Source organism: Lycorma delicatula, chromosome 4 (assembly GCF_047948215.1).
Source record: "Lycorma delicatula isolate Av1 chromosome 4, ASM4794821v1, whole genome shotgun sequence".
In the NCBI taxonomy this organism is placed as follows: Eukaryota; Metazoa; Arthropoda; class Insecta; order Hemiptera; family Fulgoridae; genus Lycorma; species Lycorma delicatula.
The window spans coordinates 40,724,671-40,748,134 of record NC_134458.1 but is presented as its reverse complement, the minus strand read 5'-3'; the positions used below and the strand labels follow the sequence as shown (position 1 = coordinate 40,748,134).

The 23,464-nt window shown below is 36.0% G+C and overlaps 1 protein-coding gene across 1 annotated transcript in view; it reads left to right on the top strand.

Moving 5' to 3' along the window:
* Positions 1-23,464, top strand: part of LOC142322595 (uncharacterized) — a 98,804-nt gene that overhangs the window by 5,057 nt on the left and 70,283 nt on the right. Inside the window, exons 4-6 of the mRNA XM_075361671.1 lie at positions 14,303-14,412; positions 14,946-15,062; positions 15,923-16,033. Of these exons, the coding sequence (XP_075217786.1) occupies positions 14,303-14,412; positions 14,946-15,062; positions 15,923-16,033 (338 nt within the window). The remainder of the gene's footprint in view (positions 1-14,302; positions 14,413-14,945; positions 15,063-15,922; positions 16,034-23,464) is intronic.

The following is a 23,464-nucleotide window of genomic DNA, read 5'->3' as shown; positions in this document are numbered from 1 at the left end:
ACTCGTGATAACTGTAGGTAATTGACGGTCTCCACAAACAAGCCCATAGTAGTCTTCCTTGTCTCTTTTACAGGTTCTAATGCAGCTTCCGTGATCCCACGAACAATCACGAAAGGACTAACTTTAGAAAAATCCTCTTCTTTCTTCTTTACCACCAGATACTTTAGAATTGGTCCAAAGCTCTTAGACTACACTAAGATGTGTATAATGTATAGAAATATAATGGCCAAACATTCAAAACTTAGTTCGGATGTTCTTCTCTGGGTCACTGTACTCGAAGCTCTTTTCTTCGCTTCCGAAAACAAAGGTTCTCCGATTTTTACGTGGACCCTCTGCCGCGGAAGTTGTGGATGTAAAATTTTCTATAATATACAGTTTCGGCAGTCAAAATGTCATAAGGTGCGGGTGGAGAGACGGTTTGGCGTGCCCCAGATCATAGATCCTAACTGGGTTCCCAGCCAGCTGCCTACCACAAATTTAACGGGGCGGGGAGTCAGGTACTGCCTGACCCACTATACCGACATCCAGGGCTCGCACGTAGCAATAAGGGCTTCGATACCTTAACCCATAGGACAATCCCTGCTAAGGGCCAAAGTGACTGACTCACGTTGAGCGGCGCAAGACTTCGGCAGAGCAAGCTCACAGCAGCCCACCCTCAACCCGACTCCACAACTGAGAAGAGGGATGAACACGCCCCGTCCGCACTCCGCCCAGCATATGCAAAACAGATTACGGTCATGCCTCCCGTTCCCGCTGCAAACAGCGAAACCGAAAAGTACAACTGCAACCAGCTCAAACAGCTAGGGACCGCAAAGCTCTACAGTGAGCTCCTGAGCAAAGCAATTGCCCCATTGGCCAACGTAAGCAAAGGTACCGAAATACCATGTCGTTGCCACCTCAGACGTGTACGTTGATGTTATTGCGCGGTCGTGGGGTTGGGTTTATCCGGGACATTATTATTATTTTTATTTATTTATTCTTTTTTAATTTTTTGGGATATCGACTGCTGTGGTCATTAGCCCCTTTCCACATAAAAAAAAAAAAGAAAAAATTTTTTTACCTCCCTAATAAAATCACTAGCGACAATGTCTAAAGTCTATTCTTGTCATCAAAGATCATCCAGGAATAGACGTATTGAAGGATACAATTGTCTATTTGGATACCCAAATAGACACAAGATGGCAAGGGTGTAGAGAGCCCTTGTCATTTAAAAATACTTAAAACTAACACACTAAAAACACTTCAAATTATAGTAAAACAGTTCAGCATTTCTAAGAAATCTGTCAGAAACAATCAAAATCAAGCACAGTTAATTCTATAAGCACATATTAAGTAATTTCTTGTTAAATTTTATCGCCTAGGTTTACCTTAGGCCATTCTTTCTTCTTTCTTTTGTCCATCTTCCTCAAGGCCTCAATGTTCAACTCCAGGATGTCTGAGGCTTCAGAGATGGATTCTTCTGATCTTCCGCAGTAAATCACAGAGGATCTCCTGCAGAGTCGAGACTCAATGCACTCCACGCTAGAGCGTGTGGGGTGGTTGAAGTGCTTCCCCTCTCGTTTAAAGGCCTCTGTGCTTTCGAAAGCTCCATTATACAGATTTCAAAATCTGTTTTTTCTAATATCTTTGCTTCTGTCTTTTCAGAATCCTCAATGTGAACTTTAATTTGTGATTTAGTTTCCTCAGGCTTTCGCTGAACTTTTACTTCATTTGACTTCACTTAAGAACTGTTCGAAGGCTGTTTTAGTAACATCCGCTACCATCTCCAACGATTTATGACCTTTTCTCTAACTCGTCTAGTTTTCAGTTTCTCATTAATGATAAGTTCGACCATTTTCGATAATGCTAGTGCAAGTTCAAATAACATATCTCCTGTTTTAAAAGGGACTGCAGGAGCTGCAGCAACCTGAGCATAGGACTCAGTCTTAGGCGATCTACTTCTCACAATTTTCTTTGCCTCATAGTAGCTGAACTTCTGTATGGCCTTCATTTCCTGGATAGCTACTTCTTGTTTATAAACTGGGCAGTTACGCGATCTTGCAGAATGGTGTCTGTGGCAATTGACTCGCACAAATGAGTCGTTTCATGGGTCATCAGGGTGCAACGGCTCACAACACACAAATTTGTTTCCTTGAACATCACGCTGCTGTGTGTCCAAATTTCTGGCACCCAAAACATCGCAAAGGAGTTGGGATGAATGGAGGAACATCTAATCGATGAAAATTAGCTTTTATCTTTTCCGGATACTTGGTTTGGCTTGTGTATATATTAACTTCTTGTTATTGTTTGTGTGTACATGTTAACATTATGTGTACATAAGTGTTTTGTGTTGAATGTATATTTGTATGTCTTGAATTATCATTATTATTAAAAAAATCGACGAATAGAGATTCACAAGAAAGATCTCCTCATGGGCATTAGCCCCTAGGAACATCACCACCAGGGGGCCGCTGGTGCAGAAGCCATGGTTGCTTCGACCGTGTGGCTGGTAGCTTCTGCATGCAACGCCTCCATGCCCTATGGAGGACTGAGGTACCAAAAGCGACCCGTGTACTGGTGGACACCAGATATTCAACACGCAACACCAACAATATAGGTAGTGTTTATGTCGGCTCCGCCTATTTAGTTTACAATTTAAGTATATCTGTTATTAATTGAACATTTTCTCATAGGGTTGTTTTACACTGGTATGGTTTTTGTTTTGCTTTATATTTTAGGCAATTTTACTTTACTTTATTACTTAATTTTAGGATTTTAGCTTGTGGGTAGCCCATAGTCTAACTAGGCTATCAGTTTGGGTGGTGATATATTTCCTTAAACCACTCCCCTGGGACTGGGATTGTCTGTTCTTTGGTTTACGTTTTTTATTTTGATAGTTTTATAATTTGTGTTAATTTAATTTGAATTTTTATTTTAATATTATATAGATGTTTAGTTGTTGTTAGAACAGACATCTTGTTGTTTACATCGATTGCCATTTTGTTTGCTTATAAAGTCTGTATTGGTTGTTTTTGTTTGCAATAATTGTAATTGGTCTATTTTTGTTTGTTCAATTTGTTAGTCTTTGTATTTTTGTATTTATTTATTTTGTGTTGTGTTTTGAGGTTGAAACATCATATTTTGTTTGTGTTTGCGGTATTGTAAAATTTTTATACTGAAATTTTAATTTACTTCATATTTTGAGTTTGACTTGTAAGCATGAATAGTCCAGAAGACTATAAGGAAATGTTGTACTCAATTTAAAGCAGCCTATTGGAAAAGGAGGCCCAGAGGTGGTTGCAAAGGGAGGCCGCTCAAATTAAATTGCAAAGGAGGCTCAGCAGAGATCGCTAAAGAAAGCTTGTTTGAAGTTGGCACAATGGAGGCTGCAGAAGGTAGTAGTGGTGATTTTGATGGTGATACTGTCAGTATGGTTAGTGTGTCAAGTCGGACACATCAGCAATGAAAATCTGAGGGGTGAGTGGTCAAAGAAGGAAATTTCTGATCCTTCCGCAACTGAGGTAAAATCTTTATTGAATAAGCCTAGGAAAGTAAAAGTTGCTGAGGCAACTGTGGCAGCTGTTGGTGCGGTTAGTGAGGGATTCTGATTTGGATTCGAATGCTGGTCTTATGGAGGAGCTATTGGTTCTGCAATGAATCAAGCAAAGCATGTTTTACTTTCTCTGAAGGCTAAAAAGTCTGAGGTTGCTGTTTTTGAGAAGCATAATTAGCTTCCACTGATTTAGTCTCTAATGAAGTTGTAACTGAGGTAATAGATATATTTAGTGGTTTATGCACTGAGGTAGAGGAGATTGTTAGAAATTTGAAAAATGAGAAAGAGGAAAGTGCCACTTACAGACTGTCTAGGCTGTGTAAGCTGTAGTTTCTACATTTACTAACAGTTAAGAGGAATGACATACTACAGGGATGTATTGAAGGTTTCAAGGCTGGGATGGGTGAACGGACTAGGACTCTTTCGCTGCTATCTGTTATGAAGCTGGCCTCTGAGGTTGTTCAAACTAAGTTGTTACCTATGTTGTCAAAACCAAAGGTTTTATTGACGACAAACTTTATGGTGTTACTTCTCTGGCCTTTAAGGGCAAAGTGATAAAGAAATTAGTGGCCAGGAGAAGGGTTTGCAGATTGTGAGTATCAAAGACAATCCTAAAGGTGTAAGGACAGTGGTGAATGATGGCGAGACAGAATGTAATATCAGGCGTAATGAGGGGATAAATCAGTTTCCAATTAAGATGGTAGTTACCAAGTCTCTGAGGCCTTGTGTAATTGTGTACAATGTTCCACAGGTTTTGTGGACGCAGTTGAGGCTCACCATATACCTCAGCATACGTATGCTCACATACGCAGTTGAGGCATTCTGTAGATGAATTTAATTATATGTTTAAGGCAGTATTTTGACAGATAGAAGAGATAATAATAACATTCATTATGTCATAGAGTGTGACAAGCAGCTGCATGCTGCTTCCATTGAGAAGGGTTGAGTGTTTATTGACTTTCAAACTTATAACATTAGGGATCACTTGAAAGAAGTTGGTGTTTTCGATTCTCTGCATTAAGGCATCTGGCTAGAATCTCCAAAAGTAAGGAGCTTTGCTCATATTGCAGCAAAGAAGGCCACTATGCAAAGGACTGCCCGATTAAGAAGGAAGGAGGTTCTGCTGTCTGTGTGAATTGCTTCCATGTAGGGAAGTCGGTTCAGCATGATTACACGTTGGATGAATGTCCCACATACAAGCATGTGCGGGATGTATTAAGTAGTTGGATTGATATTTAGATAGAGACAATCACCGGCCAGATATGATGAACTCCTTGGATACATTCTTCTATTTTGTTGTTGCTGGTTTTTGTTCTTGTTCTTGTTTACAATATTGGTGTTTTGTTGTTTTTGGGAGTTGTTCTTGTTCGTCTGTTTTTGTTGTTTTGTTTCGTTTCCTTTTTAGTGCTTAGTTGTTTTTAATGTTTTTGTTGTTCTTGTTTTATGTTTTGATTACAGTATTGTATTTATTGGTGTTTTTGTTGTTTGCTGATTTTGGGAGTCCTTCTTGTCCGTGTGTTTTGGTTCTTTTGTTTATGTCTTGGTTATGTTTCCTGTTTAGCGTTTTGTTGTTGGATTTTGCTTTATGTTTTGGTTACAGTATTGTTGTTTTTGTTGATTGTTTCATTGTTTGCTGTTCTTCATTCATGTTATTGATATAGTTTTGTGTTTGTGTTGTGTGTTGAACTCAACATTTAGGGTGTAGTTCGTGACTTTGGCTCAATTGGTTTGGTCTTGTTTGTTAGGGTTCGGTTGCGCCCAGAGTGTCTACAGCTGGGACGAGCGGTGCAACGTGCAAGGAATCGCCCGGTCGCTTAGAAGTCGACCCTCGGCTCCGACCTTTGGAACGCCATCTACGACGGCTTGCTGAGTCTGGAGATACCGGAAGAGTCGGCCTTGATTGGTTACGCTGACAATGATGTGTTACTTGTTGCAGACCGTGACGTGGAGGGCACCCAACTGAGAGTGAGCCGAGCAATGCACAGGGTCAGCGCCTGGCTGAACGGCCATGGAATATCACTAGCTTTCACAAAGACGTAAATCATAGTTCTATAACGAAGAAGCGTACTGACAACCTTCTCCTCTTGCAATCGGAGATGAGGTTGTCGAGACCAACACGGCCGGGAAGTACCTCGGTATGGTGATTGACCGGAAATTCAAATTTGTTGAGCAGCTACGGAGAGCCGCCTACAAAATCGCGGCTCTCAGCTGCGGTTTTCTCTAACCGCTTTCAACTGGTTCATGGCGAATGTCGGCGGACCTAAGGCCAGTAAACGGCGACTGCTAATTTCTACATGCATTCTGGCCTGTTATACGGGGCGGAAGGGTAGGCCCAGACGTTAAGATTTGAGAGAAACCGGAAGCGGCTCGATCAGGTGCAACGCACCGTTGCCTTGTGAGTCGCTTCCTCATATCGAATGGTTTTCGAGCCTGCCACTCTAGTGATCGCCGGTGTTATGCCAATTGCTCTTTTGGCAAGGAAGCTCCAGGTGGTGGGCAGGCGAAGAACATGAGAACATCGTCAAAGAGGAACGGACACGCACGTTCTTACCCTGGCAAGAGATCTGGGACCACGAGACCAGTGGATGATGGACCGAAAGGCTTATCCCTCTGGGGAGACCGTGGACAGAGCGGCGACATGGAGAGGTATTACGTGATCCAATTTTTAACGGGTCACGGGTACTTCCGCGCTTAACTCCATGCCATAGGAAAAGCGCCGTCCTCCGACTACCTCTATTGCCCCGATGTATGGGACGACGCCAGCACACCTTTTTCGAGTGTGCTTTGTGGACGACAGATTGAGGGACACTAGAGGCGGATCTCGGAGCACTGAGCATCCACATTGTGATTGCGATGATGCTCCGGAATCTGAGCAGCTGGGAGAGTGTGGCCCGATTTCTCGGGGGCATACTCAGGACCAAGAAGGACGACGTGGATAATCCTGAGCCAGGTACAAACTAGATGGCAGCCTTCTCAGGTTAGGATAGGAGGACTCGACCTGAAGTAATGAGTAAAACGGTTCTGGGCCGAGTCCTAGCAGAAAGAGGGGTGGTTTTAGCCACCCCTCTGCTGATGGTAGTTTGATAAGACCACCAGCGGAAGCCCGGCACTCCGTGTGTAAATCCATTTTCATCTTCCTTCCCCCCAAAAAAAATAATAAATAAATTAAAAAAATTATTATTATTATTGAGTTATCAAAAAAAAACCTAAATTATGTTTAATCTTTTTTTTAATCACTGCAATAAGTGTTTTTAACAAATACCGATACTATAATTTGTCCTCAAATGTACAGTTGTAGTATCAGTAGTCAAATTTTTTAAGTCTAATTTAATTTAAAGTCAAATTAAGAAAAAAGTTAACCTTTAAACAAATGTTACAGAAATGATCTCCGCCCTTGATTATCAGTTTGGAAGTGTCTAGGACAAATAAGTTAAAAACTAAATTTATAGATATGTATTTAACTGGATTCCTTATACCAGCGGTCGGCAAACTTTTCAGCCAAAGAGCCAAATATAATAAATACAAAATTGCAATTAATTCAAAGAGCCATTTTTCTAAAACGTAAACTTTGCTTCTGTAAAGACATTTTTATAGAAATAATCTGGGTAATACGTACATTCTGTAGCTTTTTTGCTAAAAAGTTTATATTTTCCCAACGGTACATTAACATGTCGATGCCGGAGCGGTTTGTAAGATTTATATAGGGCGGGAATTTAAAAAAAAAATGTAAATAGGAAATTATCTGAAAATTTGGGATATAAGTAAGAAAAGTGTCCTATAAAATCGCTTTTACTCCATATATACTCATAAAAATAAGTTGCATGGCTCATAATTCTATAATAAAGCTTATTAAAAATATTGTATTATTGTTAATCGACATTATAGTAAAAATTTATTTTGCTCTATTTTTACCTGGGGTCAAAAAATAATTCTTTATTTTTTATCAAAACTGCATACCACCGGTGGTACATTCCGGCGTTAACGTGTTAAACAAAACTGATACCATATAGATATTATATAAAGATAATATTTATTTAAAAATTTCCAAAAGGCGCTCTTTATAAAATTCGAATTCTCCTCTAATGTGAACGATGTCCTTGCATTCCCTTTGAAAGTAGGGGTAAGTCGGGTTTGTATGATGTTGTTTTAACTTTAGACACGATTCTAAGTTCTCATCGATAAGCCTATTTTTTAATTTACTTTTGATAAAGTTCACGCTTGAAAATGATTGTTCGCATAAATATGTAGATCCAAACAAGGAAAGAACGCCAAACGCCAGTTTCTTCAGTTGGTCATATGAGTCGGCAATGCTTTTCCAGGTGTTAAAAATCAACATATCTTCTCTCTCCAGATCTTTTAAGGCAGAAAGCTTGTGCTGTAAACTTCGTTCACATTTATTTTTCTCCAATAGCTCTAGGTCTGCACACAGCCGTTGGAATTTAGAGCTCCATGTTTCTTTATTTTTAAGATCCAGTAACCGCATCTCAAACCGTCCAATATCAATATTAAAGGGAGAGAAGTTTATTTCAGATACCGCTATATTTAGAGGTTTTATAACAAACGATAACGTCGCTTTGCTGTTTCTAAAATCCTTGAACCTATTGAGAAAGGCTTCTTTCATATTTAACAATATTGTTTTAAAATAACAGGTGTCAATATTAACCTTCTTTTCTCGACAATAACCTGATAGGTATGGAAATTGATATAAGGTTTCTCTTTCAAAATCTTCTGCAACAGCGATAATTTATTTTCGAATAAAATTACTTCTTCTAACATCGAAAAGATCGTGTTTCCTTTTCCTTGTAATTTATGATTAAGATGGGCAGTAACATCCACCGTGAAATAAAATTTTTGGATCCATAGTTCATTAGTAAGCTCTGCGTAGTTTATACTCTTCTCGAAGAGAAACGCCTTTATTTCGGTAAACAGGGAAGCAAAGCGTTTTAAAACATTTCTTCGAGATAACCACCGGACCTTGTTGTGTAGCAGAAGATCTGTATATTCACTCTCTATCTCAATTAAAAATTCTTTAAATTGCTGATGGTGAAGAGCTTTAGCTACGATAGAGTTGATAATACAGAATGTCCCATATAAAACGCAACCCATCAATCACTCATCCATGAAATTTCAAAAGTCAAGCTTACTCCCCTACTCGTTACTTAATTGGACTCGTCCAACATCTGAACATCGCGGCGACGCAGTAGAACACTACCAATATTAACAACAATGCAATCATAACGTTCAGTGTATTGCTAGAGACAAGATGGTATTTGCTAGATGAACGTGTTTTCATTGTTGAGTCGTACTTCAGTATGAAATCAGTGGTTGCGGTGCAAGATTTGTTTCGCCATAAGTACCCAGATAAACCAGCTCCTAACAAAACATCAGTATTAAGGTTAGTTGCAAAATTTAGAGAGACTGGTTCTGTTAATAACAAGGAACACAAAAGATCTGCGTCAGTGTTGAATACAGATACAGTCACTGAAATCAAAGACTGATTACTCGCCTCGCCAAATAAATCGATCAGACGTTTGAATGCTGAAATTAATTTGTCTAAATCAACTGTTCTTCGGGCGACCAAACAATTACTATTACGACCTTATCGCATTCAAACGGTTCATCGACTTCTTGAGCCCGACAAAGAAAAACGGCTTCAATATTGTCAATGGTTCCGTCGATTTCTGCGTGAGGGAATTAATGTTATGGATTCGTTATTTTTCACAGATGAAGCATGGTTTCATTTGGATGGCTACGTAAACAGCCAAAACGGTAGAATTTGGAGTGCTGAAAATCCCCACGTCTATCACGAAAAACAATTACACCCGCAGAAGTTGGGCGTGTGGTCCGCGATATCGCGGAAGAAAATAATCGGTCCTATTTTTTTCGAGTACACCATTAATGCAGAACGATATCAGGATATTTTATTTCAGTTCATTGCACTCTTGGAAGAGGAAGACAGACACTGCTGGCTACAACATGACGGTGCGACATCGCACTACGCAGGTTCAACTTCTGATTTCGTTGAGGAATTCTTTGGTAATCGTGTTATCGGTCGAGGCTTGTGGCCACCAAGATCTCCAGATTTGACTGCAGCGGATTTTTTTCTATGGGGTTACCTCAAAGAAAAAGCCTACAGCAACAAACCACGAACACTTGAACAATTGAAAGTCGATATTGAACAATCTGTATTAAATATCCAGCCACAAACTTTGAAAAAAGTTGCAAGAAACGCTGTAAAAAGAATTGAAGCTTGTATTCAAGAAGATGGCGGCCACTTCCAACATTTACTCTAAATGTAAGATAATGGATCACATTTACATTTACACATCCCTTTTTATTATTTCAATACCTACCAATATAAGGTTGGGTTGCGTTTTATATGGGACACTCTGTACCAATAGTGTCTGTACTAAGCTGTGTTTAACTGCAAGAGTTCTCAAAAATTACAGATACTAAATTATCACTGAATGTATATAATAAAATTATGTTAGTGCAATGTCATGTGGGCTAACTGTATGGGGATCATGAAGGAAAACTCAGGTAAACAGGATTTCTACCCTTTAAAATAGGGCACTCAGGGTGAGTGTAGGATCAGGTTACAGGGATTTCTAGAGGCTGTTATTTAGACTAAACAAAATTCTAATAATTTATTCCTTATTTGTTTACAGTGTAATAATTATACTATTGAAAACCCCAAAGATAATTTTAAAATAATTAGACTCATAATTAATATACAAAGAATATGGATTACTACCCACAGGGCTAACCAAGATACTTACAATATTGGTGTCATACATTATAAAAAATTGCATGTGACCTCAAAATATTAAAAGGGAAAAGATTTCTAATTAAATTAAAATAAATCCTTAATAGTCAGATGCTTTTATTATGTTAGTGAGTCTAGCAAAACAAACATACGAGGTGCGACAATAAAATAATGAGAATGATATGAAAAAAAATGTTGCTTACCGTTTTAGTCATGTTTAGTGTTGTCTCCTTCAAAGTAGTTCCCCTCTGATTGCACACACTTATTCCAGTGCTTCTGCCATTGATGGTAACATTTCTGGAACTCATCTTCTGTAATATCCTCCAAGACCCTCGTCACAGCTTTTGGACATCTTGTGTTGTTTGAAAATGGTGTCCCTTGACCGCCATTTTGACTCTTAGAAATAGAAAAAAGTCGCACGTTGTGATATCTGGTGAATAAGGTGGCTGTGGTAGTACTGAAATTTGTTTTGAGGTTAAAAATTGCTGTTCTGACAGAGCCGTATGGGATGGCGCATTATCGTGATGCAGCAATTATCAGTAATGTTGGCACGGAAACGAAGAACTCGTTTACGAAGTCTTTCTAAAATTTCTTTGTAGAAATATTGGTTAACTGTTTGTCCAGGAGGCACCCACTCTTTATGAAGAATTCCCTTGGAATCGAAGAAGCACACAAGCATGCATTTCACTTTTGACTTTGACATGCGAGCTTTTTTTGGTCTGGGTGATCCCTTTGAGCACCATTGCGAACTTTGGCGTTGTCTCTGGATCGTATTGAAAAAATCAACCTTCATCACCAGTGATAACACGGCTCAACAAATCTGGATTGATTTCCGTTTGCTCTAACAGATTGGCTGCCACATTTTTCCGTGTTTCTCGCTGTTGTTGTGTGAGATTTTTGGGGACCATTTTTGCACAAATCTTTCTCATACCAAGATCTTCAGTTAATATTAGACGAACCGTTTCTCGATTGATGTTGAGTTCTTCTGCAATCATTTTCACGGATAATCTTCAATTAGATCATACGATTTCACACACCCTGGTCAAGTTGGCATCTGTCCGTGAGGTTGATGTCGTCCACTGCGGTCTTCATCTTCAACATTCGTTCTGCATTCACTAAAAATTTTATGCCACCGAAAAACTTGAGCTCTTGACATAACCTCCTCTCCAGAAGCCTTCTGAAGCTTACCATAAGTTGTCGTCGTGTTTTCACCCAATTTAACACAAAAAGAAATGGCATACCATTGCGCAATATTTTGCGGTTTCATTTCTGTGACGAGAGACACAAACACGTGTTCACTTATTACAGCACAACTCACGACTGAGCAGTTGTATCAATGTGCCGCTTGGACTAGAAGTAAAAACCAAGGCCAAAGATGGTGTGCCTAGGCAAGCTGTAGGGTTGCCACATCTTGCAAAGAAAAATCAGTCTCATTACTTTATTGTCGCACCTTACGAGGTGTTTAATTAACCTTACGAAGTTACTATTAATTTATATGGATTTCTTATTAATGTTGTTAATTTATACGGCTATTTATACTATTTATAAGCTTATATAAATATATTTTATTATATTTCATTGGACATTAAGTTTATTGTTGTTTCTCGTTCTTATTCACATATTTAGTGTATATTTCATAATAAATTAAAAATTAATATCGTTAATGAACATATATCTAAGTGTAGCGTACTCTATCTCTTTTATATAAATTTAACAGATTACATGTAATTTAAGATTAATACTTAGCAACTTATATTAATTTGTAGTAAATCTGATGCATTATGATACCTTGATATTAATGTGACATGTTAAAAATATTATGTGCTTAGAATTAACATTATAAAAGCACGTATTGTACACTTAAATTGACCGGTATCAGTTTAATTATTGAGGTACTTGATATGTTTGTGTAGTTTGTTTTGTTATTTTTATGTACAAATGTATATCTCAAGTTCTGATAGAGGGATCACATTAATACTTGGTAAGCATCTTGGTAATAAAGTTTTAAACTTATTAAAAAATCAGGAATTAAATACCTTTGCAAATTACAAAATGGGGGCCATGTTTATTTTTCAATGTGTTATACATCCATAAATATTAGTTTTATTAAAAAGTATATTTTGTTAAAATATTAAGCCTTTTATTATGAAAAAAATGACATTTTATTTTTTTTAAATCGGTTAACAAATAGTCGGGTTATGGCAGAAGATTGATGTAATTTTGTCTGTTTTCATGTCCTCCACTTTACGTTCAATTCAATTAAATATTAATAGTTTTTATTTATTGTTAATTATAGTACTGTAAATTAATATTAAATTAAGTAATAATTTTGTCACAATAACATTTAATATTAAACAAAAATAAAACAATCGATATTAATTTTTCACTTTTGAATAATTTTACACAGCGACTATTACTGTTGATCATGTTAACAATGTAAAAATGAAGCTTCTTTCAACAGGAATGGTGTTCAAAACTACCACAACCAGTGTATCTGGAACGACAAGAATCCTTCCAAAGTATCCATCAACAAAGATTTTCCCTGAACATATATGGACAGGTATTTTTAATGACTATCCTTTGGGTCCTGTCTTTCTACCAAATCGTTTAAATGGAGAAAATTATCTTGCTTATTTACCCAAAAATCTTCCACATTTTTTGGAAGATGTACCTCTACAATTAAAAGGAAATATGTGGTTTCACCACGATGGAGCCCAGCACATTTCAGTTATTTTGTACCAGATTTCCTGTATGAAACTTTCCATAAAAAATGAATAGGCCAGAAAGGGCCAGTGCACTGGCCTGCCCGATCATCTGACTTAAACCCTCTTGACTTCTACCTGTGGGGCCATTTGAAGCATATTATTGATTATTCAACTCAACATTGAAGATCTTCAACAAAGAATCCAAAATGAACTTCAAAAAATTAGGAATACTCTTGAAATTTTTGAACGGTTAAGACAATCTCTCAGTAAAAGACTGGAGGCTTGGTAATTTCTAACGGTGGACACTATGAACATCTCTAATAACTTATAACAATTGTTAACTGTTTAAGTACACCTAATGTTCTACAATAATTAATGTAAGATTATCACAGGTAGTTGTTTTATTTTTTTAATTATTAGGTCTGTTATTGTGAAAAAGTTTTACTTAATTTAATACTAATTTACAATACTAGAATTAACAATAAATAAATACAATATTTAATCGAATTGAATGTAAAGTGGAGGACATGAAAACAGACAAAATTACATCAATTTTCTGCCATAACTCGGCTATTTGTTAATCGATTTTAAAAAATAACATGTCATTATTTTTAAAATAAAAGGCTTAATATTTTAGCAATAACATTAATTTTGATAAAAATAATATTTACGGAGATACAACGAATTGAAAAATAAACATGGCTGCCATTTTGTAATTTTTGAAGATATTTAATTCCTAATTTTTTGCTAATTTTAAAACATTATTACCAAGACATTTACCAAATATTAATGTGACTCTTGTATCCGAACTTGAGATATCAATTTTTATATAAAAATAACAAAATGGCGGACAGAGGGAGATCGAAGGAGAAATTGCCATTTTTCCTAAGGATAATTTTTGTTTATTTTTTCAAGTAGAATCTGAAAAAGTATATCCATCCCACCATTTTAGAAACACTGTATAGTTGCAGTAACTGTTCTTTTAGTAGCTGCTACAGTTGTATAGTGTATCTATGTAATGTATTTTTTATTATGTAATATAATGTTTGTTTCATTTTCATCGCTTCAATGTTCATTAGTATTCTTTATGTAAGTACTTTTTTGTGTTCATATGTTATTTCAGCTTCCTCATTAAAATTTGTACATGAACACACAACCAGTGTCACACATAAATGATTCATTATATAATATATTATAAAATACTTTCAAATAAATGTATCTGTTACCAAATGTTGGCTGCTTGAACATCAATAAATAACAAGTACCTCACTATATGCATACTCACTAACATTGTTCCAGGTGTACCATAAATAATCCATGTCAACATAAGTGTCATGATACTGGAGTATCCATTGAATGTTCTTGTAACAAAGGTTATCGCCTTCATTCAGACAACAAGAGTTGCATAGGTAAAGACATTATTTTATGGGTTTATTGAATATGATTTATTTTTCATTATAAATTGTTTTACAGTTTAATTTACTTAAAATAATCATCTTAGTATTTTATCATTGTTGGTCGATAAGACAAGTAATAATGAAGGAAATTGATAAACCATGTTCTCAGCAAAGCACAGTACATCAACACATTGACAGTGTAATATTATTTTTCTGAACTTCTATTGAAATAGTGCAGGAATATGGACTTTGGGACCTCTAAAATATTTAAGATCTAGTTCCTAAACATCAAGGCCATACAGACATCAGGTTGCAACCTTGGCAGCCTTCTTATTTCAGCTAATAGCAGGGAAAAGAGCAGAAATTATGACATAAAAATAGCAAACTAGGAAGTAGATGATGTATGAAAACTCTTAGTAAATCAATTTTAAGAAATAAAAGCACATTTTTGAACAATAAAATATCTTTTTAAAAATACAATCACAATTATTTTGTATTTAGTATATTTTATTTGACTTTGGTACTAATTTAATTTATTTTAACAGATATAGACGAGTGTTCTGAGGGTCTCCATTATTGTAAGAGTCATGAAACATGTCATAATGAACCAGGAAGCTTTTATTGTGAACAAATAAGAAATTTAGAAGTTCCGCAAAATCCAGGTAAAACAAAATAATTTCATTTAGAATAATAATATACATTACAATGGTGTGATATGGTTGTCTTGCTACGACTACCTTTATGAAATTATAAATAATTATTAATAATCTAAATAAATATTATTAATATGAAAATCTAGAAATTTAAAGTTGAATTTATTAAATTTAAAATACATCTGTAAGAACTTTAATTATATAATGTTTTGTAGTCTAGATTGTAAAAATTTTCATTTTGAGTTACGGTTATGAGTAACAATCAAAAGTAAAAAACCTGTATTGTGTTTAAACTGCTTTTTGATAGTTTTGAAAAGAAATTAATGATAATTTAAGTAAACTTCAAGGTAATATAATAACTTTACAATAAAATAAATGTTTTTTGATATTGGTTAAAAGTAAAGTTATGTAAAGCTATTCATTTTTAATGACAATTTCAACCAAACATATTCATTTTTAGTGACAATTTCAACCAAAAATAATTTAATATAATAAGTTTTTTAATTTATACTCATATCATAACATTTTCAACCTTTTTTGTGGCTAACTCCAGTAAATAAAAAATATAACATTTAATTAAGACAATTTTAAAAATAGATAAATCTGTCAACATAACTGGTTTAAATGTTTATATTTATTAATCAGTTTCTGATGTCATTTAAAAGTATTTATTATGGATTGCATGATTTAAGTCTATTTTGGGCCTAGAGATCTCAAATTGATAGGTTACATCCCACAGATTGTGAAAGTCCTTTCTGGTGATCCGGTAGCTAAGAGAAAGATAAAATTAATGAGTTAAGACTAAAAATAAAATAACATTTGCAGCTTCTAATACAAAAGATAATTATAATGTTTGAACTTATTTACAGTAACAAATGCCCCTTCTCGAGCTGTACTCTCAACAGTTACCATTAGACAAGATGAAACGAAAAGCTGTGCGTTTGGATACACTTTTAATGAAGACAAACAACAATGTGTCGGTATGTATTAATGATTTTTTGTTTTCAATTTTACCAATGTACAGCAAACTTTAAGCTATATATTTAAATATAAATATATTTTGTACCTTATAGCCTAGTAGGTTATTTTACATTGAAGTTAATGAGGAACATTAAAGTCAATTTTAAAATATTACATTTGGTTTTAAATTGTAAGGTTGGTTTTTTAAAACAGATCCACCAACATTGACAAAAATCTTGACATTGTACACATTCTCAAAAGAAAGGCTCACATCGTAACACACTTCTGTAATAAATAAACACATGACAATCATATTCTCAGAGAACAGACACAATTCAAATATAACATACTTTTCGTTCACATTCTATATACATATCTAATTAAAAAAAAACCACTAGCAATATCAACAGCTAAAATGCCCAAGTGAGAAAAATAGAGCTAGGCTTACCATACATCCGGGATTAGCCCAGACAGTCCTGGTTTTTTAATGCTGTCCAGGGTTTGAGAATTTTATGACTGGCGTGGATTTTTTTTAATTTTAGACCTGTGTGTTCAACATCACGTTTTTAAATATTCTCTTATGTCTGAGCATCTCTTAGCCGACCTTGGAGCAAGCACAAAAGTCGAGTTTTTGACGGCGGTGTGGTTACCAATCTCACCCCAACTTATTACTTAGTCATTTGGCAACACAACAGGGTTAATGTGTTTATGTAGTTATCATATGTGAAGTAACTCGTCTAGACGTCTTTGATCATTTTATCTCTATTCCTTTTTTCTCATCGTCTAGCAATGGGGAAAAGAAAATGTGTGTTTAATGTTAACCTGCAATATGAATACAAATTTTTGAAATTGTGTAATCTCAGTAACAATGAACTTGTTTATTGCACACTATGTACTGCAAAATTTTTTTTTGCACATAAAGGAAAGGGTGATATTGAAGACACGTGAAAATTTTTGGAACTTAGGAGTGCTATTAATGCTACTGCTTCAGCAAACATAAGAGATTTTTTTGAAGCCAAAGATGGGAATAACAGTAACAGTGATCTGGACTGTGCTGCTAAAGAAGTTACATTTTCATACCACACTGCTAGACACAAACTTGGTTTCAAAATATCAGACTGCACATCTAAACTGGTTAAAAAGTTACATGACCCAAAATTTTCATCTGCTAAAACCAAAACTGAGGCAGTTATTGTTAACGTAATTTCCCATTTATATTTGATAATGTGTTGTGTTCTTTGGAAACAGTAATGATGGATAGCTCAAACAGAAGTGAAGTAAAACTTGGTCCGATTGTTGTAAGATATTTCAGTCTGGAGGAGGGAATTCAAGTTAAACTTTTAAATTTTGATGAAGTGTCAGGTGAGTCAAATTTTGACTCAGCATTTTTTATAGTTTATTTTAGGAATTAGTTGTTCAGCCCACATTGTACACAATTCAGTTCAAAGAGCATGTGATTCTCTACTCCTGGACATAGAAGTTATTGTTATTTTCACATGTATACAGTAAGAGTAACGAAACTTAAAGAGTTCTGTGAATTTGTGAAAACAGATTGCAAAAAGGTAAAAAGGTATTATCTCATAGCAGCACAAGGTTCCTTAGTTTGTTATTTTGATTTTTTTGAAAATAGAGAAAGTGAACTGTTTTTGAGATTTTTATATCGTACTCTACAGTTATTTAATAATGTAGTTTTGAAATTGGAAGCTAATACTATCACAGCAACAGAAGCATTTCAAACATATTCTGAATTAATTTGTCAACTTCGGGAAAGAAAAACCCACAAATTTATACCATCTTCTGCCAAAGAATTGCTATGACTCTAAAAGAAAATAATGATGTTCAGGAACAAAACTTCTTCTCAAGTGTAGACAATTTTTATAATTCTAGCATCCAATACTTAGAGTTGTGGACAACCAGTTTTGGTAAAGTGAGTAAGTTTCAGTTGCTAAATTTACACAACTGAAATTGCCTGGTCTGATTTAGAAGAGAGTGCACAAGTTGTTAATGAAATTATAAAAGATTCCTAAAATGTTGGTGACCTATTTGATGAATGTACATTGTTGAACCAGGTAATTAAAGATCAAAGGATAGGTTGTGATTCAAGTTCTGACAAAGTACCAGATACTATTGAAGAGAAGTGGAAAGCAATTTTTAAGGTGTTTCAAAAAACTGATATTTCATGTTGCAATATTTCTAAAATGGTTGAGTTTGCAATGTCTTTGCCTGGGACATCTGCTCCAGTTGAGAGAGTTTTTTCAATTATGGGGAACATTTGGACTGCAGGAAGGGGTAGACTTTCAGTATCTACTGTTGAACATCTGCTAAATGTTAAAATTAATTCAGAGCTTTCTTGTTATGAATTTTATGATATAATTAAAACAAACAAACCATTTCTGCAAAAAGTCATGTATGGTGAAAAATACAACTGAATAAAGTTTAATGTTTCAGTAAACTGTTAAGACTTTTAATTAATTTCAAAAATACGTGCTGAGTTGGACCCAAAAAATATGGTAAGCCTAAATAGAGCCAGTCCCTGAAAATGGCCTAAAAAGAAAACAATTGAAGTAATTAAAAATTTTATATTTATAAAATTTGGTTTATTTAATCATATAGTTTTAAATAATATTCATTGTTTACTGTCATGGACAAAAATATAGCAAGTATTAGAAAATTATTAGGAAATTTTTATAGAACTTTATAAACAGTTTTAAAAGTAATGACTTGGACCCTCATCCATGTAACAATTCTAAATATTTTAGTGATCCGTGAGCAGTAGGAGAGCTCAATAAGTTTTTCTTTCAAACCCCCTATCAATATTGCATTGCTTCAGAAAGGTCTTCTGTACAATTTCATCATTAACTGATTTCTTTCTATCCTGTTCTATTTAACCAATGATGTCAGCTTTCTAAAATCTATGAAGGTTTGACAAAAGCTTTCAACAATATCAATCATAAACTTTTGAACAAATTAAGTGGATGTTTGCAACTTATCAAATACCATCTTTCAATCAAATTTAACAAATTCTGTACAATGTACTGAAATAGCAGCTATAAAAAGTAATTAAAAAAAAAAAATGTAGTCCCTTTAATTGGAGTTGGTAAAAGTATTCCATAAAGCCCTTAGGCCCAGCCTTCTTTATCATTTATATTAATTGTTAATAGTACGATAGTGATACAACTATAGGTGTTGTAATAAATTAAATATTAGCTTCAATGTAAACATAAAGGATACATTTTTCAAAACTTTATCATATTTTAACTCAAATTTACTGGATATTAATCATATTAAATCTGTTTTTATACATTTCTCTACCAGAGTTCATGTAAATATCTTACATGCCTTGGGATAAAAGATAAGTAAGATAAAAAATAAGTAAATAAATAAGAATAGGTACCTGAGACTGTTCAAGACTACATTTCATTTACATTCATACATATCTTCTGAAGTAACACCTTATAGTGGTTCCGATGGCTAAACAGAAAAAGAGAAAGGTGTAAATATTAAAAATTTGAATTTTGATACCTATATTGATTATTTTTGTAATAATTAAGCAATAGAATTCATTTATTAAAATGCTTATCCATTTACCTATCAACTAAACATTCTTAAAGGCTTATTTTGGTGTAATCTTTCCTCTTTGTTTTATAATTTTTAGATTTGAGAAACATCATCTAAACTTAATTACATTTAAATTAAGTTTTAGGGTAACTTGTTGCATATTTTTACTGAAAATCAGATTTTTACTCATTTTTCGCTTAATGTTTACCAAATTGTAGTAATGTAATAAATATAAAAATTATTTCTCTTAAAATCAACTTATTCATAAATTTAACAAGGAACAAAGAGACATCTGGACCCAGGAGTCCTAAGTTAGGACCAATTTAGTCCTGGATTTGAAAGGTCTTTATTGAAAAGAGATCCATTTTATAGAAGTTGCCTACTAAATTAAAACACCTCAGAAGTATCAAATTTAGAAATAAAAACAACAAATAACTCCTTAATAAATGTTTTTACTCTATGGATCAATTTTAATTCTGAACAAAAAATTACTGTACATTTATTCTTGGCAGTAATTACTGTACATTTATTCTTGGCAGTAAAGTGTCTTAGATTTTTAATGTTCATTTTATATAGAGTTGAACTTAGAATTATAATTAAAAAAATTTACTGGTTTATTTATAAGTATATGTTGATAAAATGTATCATAAGTGGCTTACACAAAACTTCTCAGTACATAACTGTATAAATTATTGTATTGTTGTTATTATAAGTATTATAATTTAATAGATTTATGGAGAAACAGTTTATATTTCATTTAGTACCTAGTCTAGTAAATGTCTAAGTTATTTTATATTTTGCATTTATAGAACTTTGTTTATATTTTATTTAGTTTAATGCAATCTATGTAGTGGATAAGATTTTATTTTATTTTTTTTAAGTATGGTCTTTTGGTAGCGGAAAAGAACCTAAATGTAATGGTTAACATAACTATTGTAAGTAAAGTTTTCTGTAGGGCATACCTGTATGTCTGCAATTCTATGCAGGAAGGCACTTGATAATGTCTTTATACGGCAGGTTTTAGACAGGCATCATGTTGTGGTCAGACTTGCCATTCGTGGACAGAACCTTACAGTTGTTATTATTCATATTTCCAATACAGGGATCTCACTGAGGAACACCTAGCGAGATGGGATAGGATCAGGATCCTTCATATTGTGGGTAATGGTCCAATTCTTGTTGGTGCCGATGTTAACACTAAGTCGCTTTTCTGGCACAGGGGATCACTGATCATGGCAGTGGCCTAATTGACAGTTTCATTGCGCAGCACAATTTTGAGGGCTTTAATGTTGCAGACCAGTTGCTCACTTATGTTGGTACGGTTAACGTACAAAGGGCCTTTTCAGGTACAAATGTTGACATTATCCATTGATAGGGACATCCCTGGCAGGGTCCTTGACTGGTCTGTGGTCGACGACTGTTCTCGGGATCATCAGTTGATACTATTTGAAATAGCGGATGAGCTGCGCGATGGCCATGAGGGACACTTTCCTGTTAACTGAGGGCACTTCCTGCATAGGAGGGCGGAGTGGTCGAAATTCTCCTCTTTGTTGGAGTCCGGACTGGAGATTTTTTCTCACTTCTGCGGTGGTGGCGGCGGCTGAAGCCGTCATTCATAGAGGAACTGGCCGGGAACGTATATCTGGTCGGTGGTCTCGGAATCTGACAGCAATGAAGCAGTCTGTGAACCGACTCAAAAGGGCTGCTCAACGAGCGGGTGATCCCGATCGGCGTGCGGTCCTAACTACAGAATACCGCAGAGCGAGGGCTAGGTACTTTCATAGGATTAGGTCCTCCGACGTAATTCCTGGCATTCCTTCGTTCAGGAGCAAGAGAATAGAAACCCTTGGGGCGTTGTGTATAGAATCCTTGGACATAAGCGCAGGAAAGATGTCCTCTTGTCAACCCGCGACGGTGTGGTAATTGATAAGGACCGTGTCCTCAATATTTTGCTGAATGATTTGCTACCGGATAACACTATGGTGAGTGAGGTTTCATACCACCCGTGTCAGGCGGGAAGTCGCGATTTTCGAGACCGACTTACAGTCTTCTGAGATCACCGTGACGGAAGTGCGCCAGGTAATCTGTAGTATGGCACGACACAAGGCCCCCGGATATGATTGTATTACAGTGGAGCTCCTCGTCCGAGCGCTTCCAGTAGCTCTTGGTCCTCCCACTAGAATATACAATAGGTTGCTCTTCGTCGGCCACTTTCCGGCGTGTTGGAAGCGTGGAGATTTGGTGCTGTTGTTCAAAGCTTCTTCTTCTTTTTCCTGTTTAGCCTCCGGTAACTACCGTTTAGATAATAATTCAGAGGATGAATGAGGATGATATGTATGAGTGTAAATGAAATGTAGTCTCTCTCGTAAATTCTCAGTTCGACCAATCCTGAGATGTGTGGTTAATTGAAACCCAACCACGAAAGAACACCGGTATCCACGATCTAGCATTCAAATCCATGTAAAAATAACTGGCTTTACTAGGACTTGAACGCTGGAACTCTCGGCTTCCAAATCAGCTGATTTGGGAAGACGCGTTCACCACTAGACCAACCCGGTGGGTTTGTTGTTCAAAGCTGGCGACAAAGATCCTAACGCTCTTGCCCGTGATTGGTAAGGTTTTTGAGAAGGTAGGTTTATTTGCGTATTAATGTTAGATTGGCCACTGACCATTGCTAATGGAAAACCAGTATGGTTTCCGACCAGGTAAGAGCACTGGGAATGCCATACTAAAGGTGATGTATACAGCTTTCTCTAGTTCATGCAAATATGTATTGGGGATTTTTCTGGACATATCCAGGGCATTTAATAACTTATGGTAGCTCCATGCCTTGTTTCAGATGCAGAAGCGTAAGTGTACAAGAAATGAACTAAAAGTGTTCTCAAGTTATTTCAGTCATCGGACCGTTTCCCTTCGTGACGGCGGCTCGGAGGTTCGTAAGTCCTTAACTAAAGGATGCTCTTAGGGCAGTGTTCTGAGTCCCCTTGTTTGGATCATAGAATTCGATTCTATGTTACGTTTGAGGTTGCCATGTGGTTGTTGTGTCATCGCTTATGCTGATGATGCGCTGCTGCTGATTGAAAGGGATTCGCGTACCGAAGTAGAGTTCCGGCTTGTGAGACACTCTAGAGGACTCTGGAGTCTCCAACATAAGATGATTTTCAGCCCAGAGAAAACCACAATGATGTTGCTTAAGGGCCGATTGGCTGCTATTCGACGAATCCGGGTCTGGATGACTGGTCTTTCCTTTCGGTACGTTACGACTCAAAAATACTTGGGTGTTATCCTTCATGAGAATTTTCGGTTCAAGGAACATCTACAATATGTTGCAAAAAAGGCGGCTGATGCTTTTTATGAAATTCGTAGTCATTCATCCCGATTGGGGGTTGAATTACCGTACCATGCGTATCCTTTACAAAGGTGTCAGCGAAGCTATTATGTTGTATGCTGCGCCTGTCTGGGCTCACTGCATGACTTTTAGGTATTGCGCGGACATTTTCCTGCGGGCCCAGCGACTCCTCTTGCTGACTGTTATAGGCGGTTATAGAACAACCTCGCGGGAGGCAGTCTGTGTTATAGCGGGAGGCTATAACACAGACTATTTCTTAGCTAATGAGTGTAAGGTGAGCTACATTTCCAAGGTAAATAACCTGTTGACGTCAGAACGAAAGCAGGAGATTGAAGACAGGGGCCTTGCGTCTTGGCAGGTCAGGTGGGACGAATCCCCCACAGGTCGCTACACGCATGGTATATTTCCTATAGTGTCTGATTTAGGTGCGATTGGATAGGTCTCCCCCAATCGGTATATCATACAGTTTCTCTCCGGGCATGGTGCCTTTGGGCGAGTTTGGCTAGGTTTCGTTTGGTGGATTCCAGTCAATACCCGGATTGTG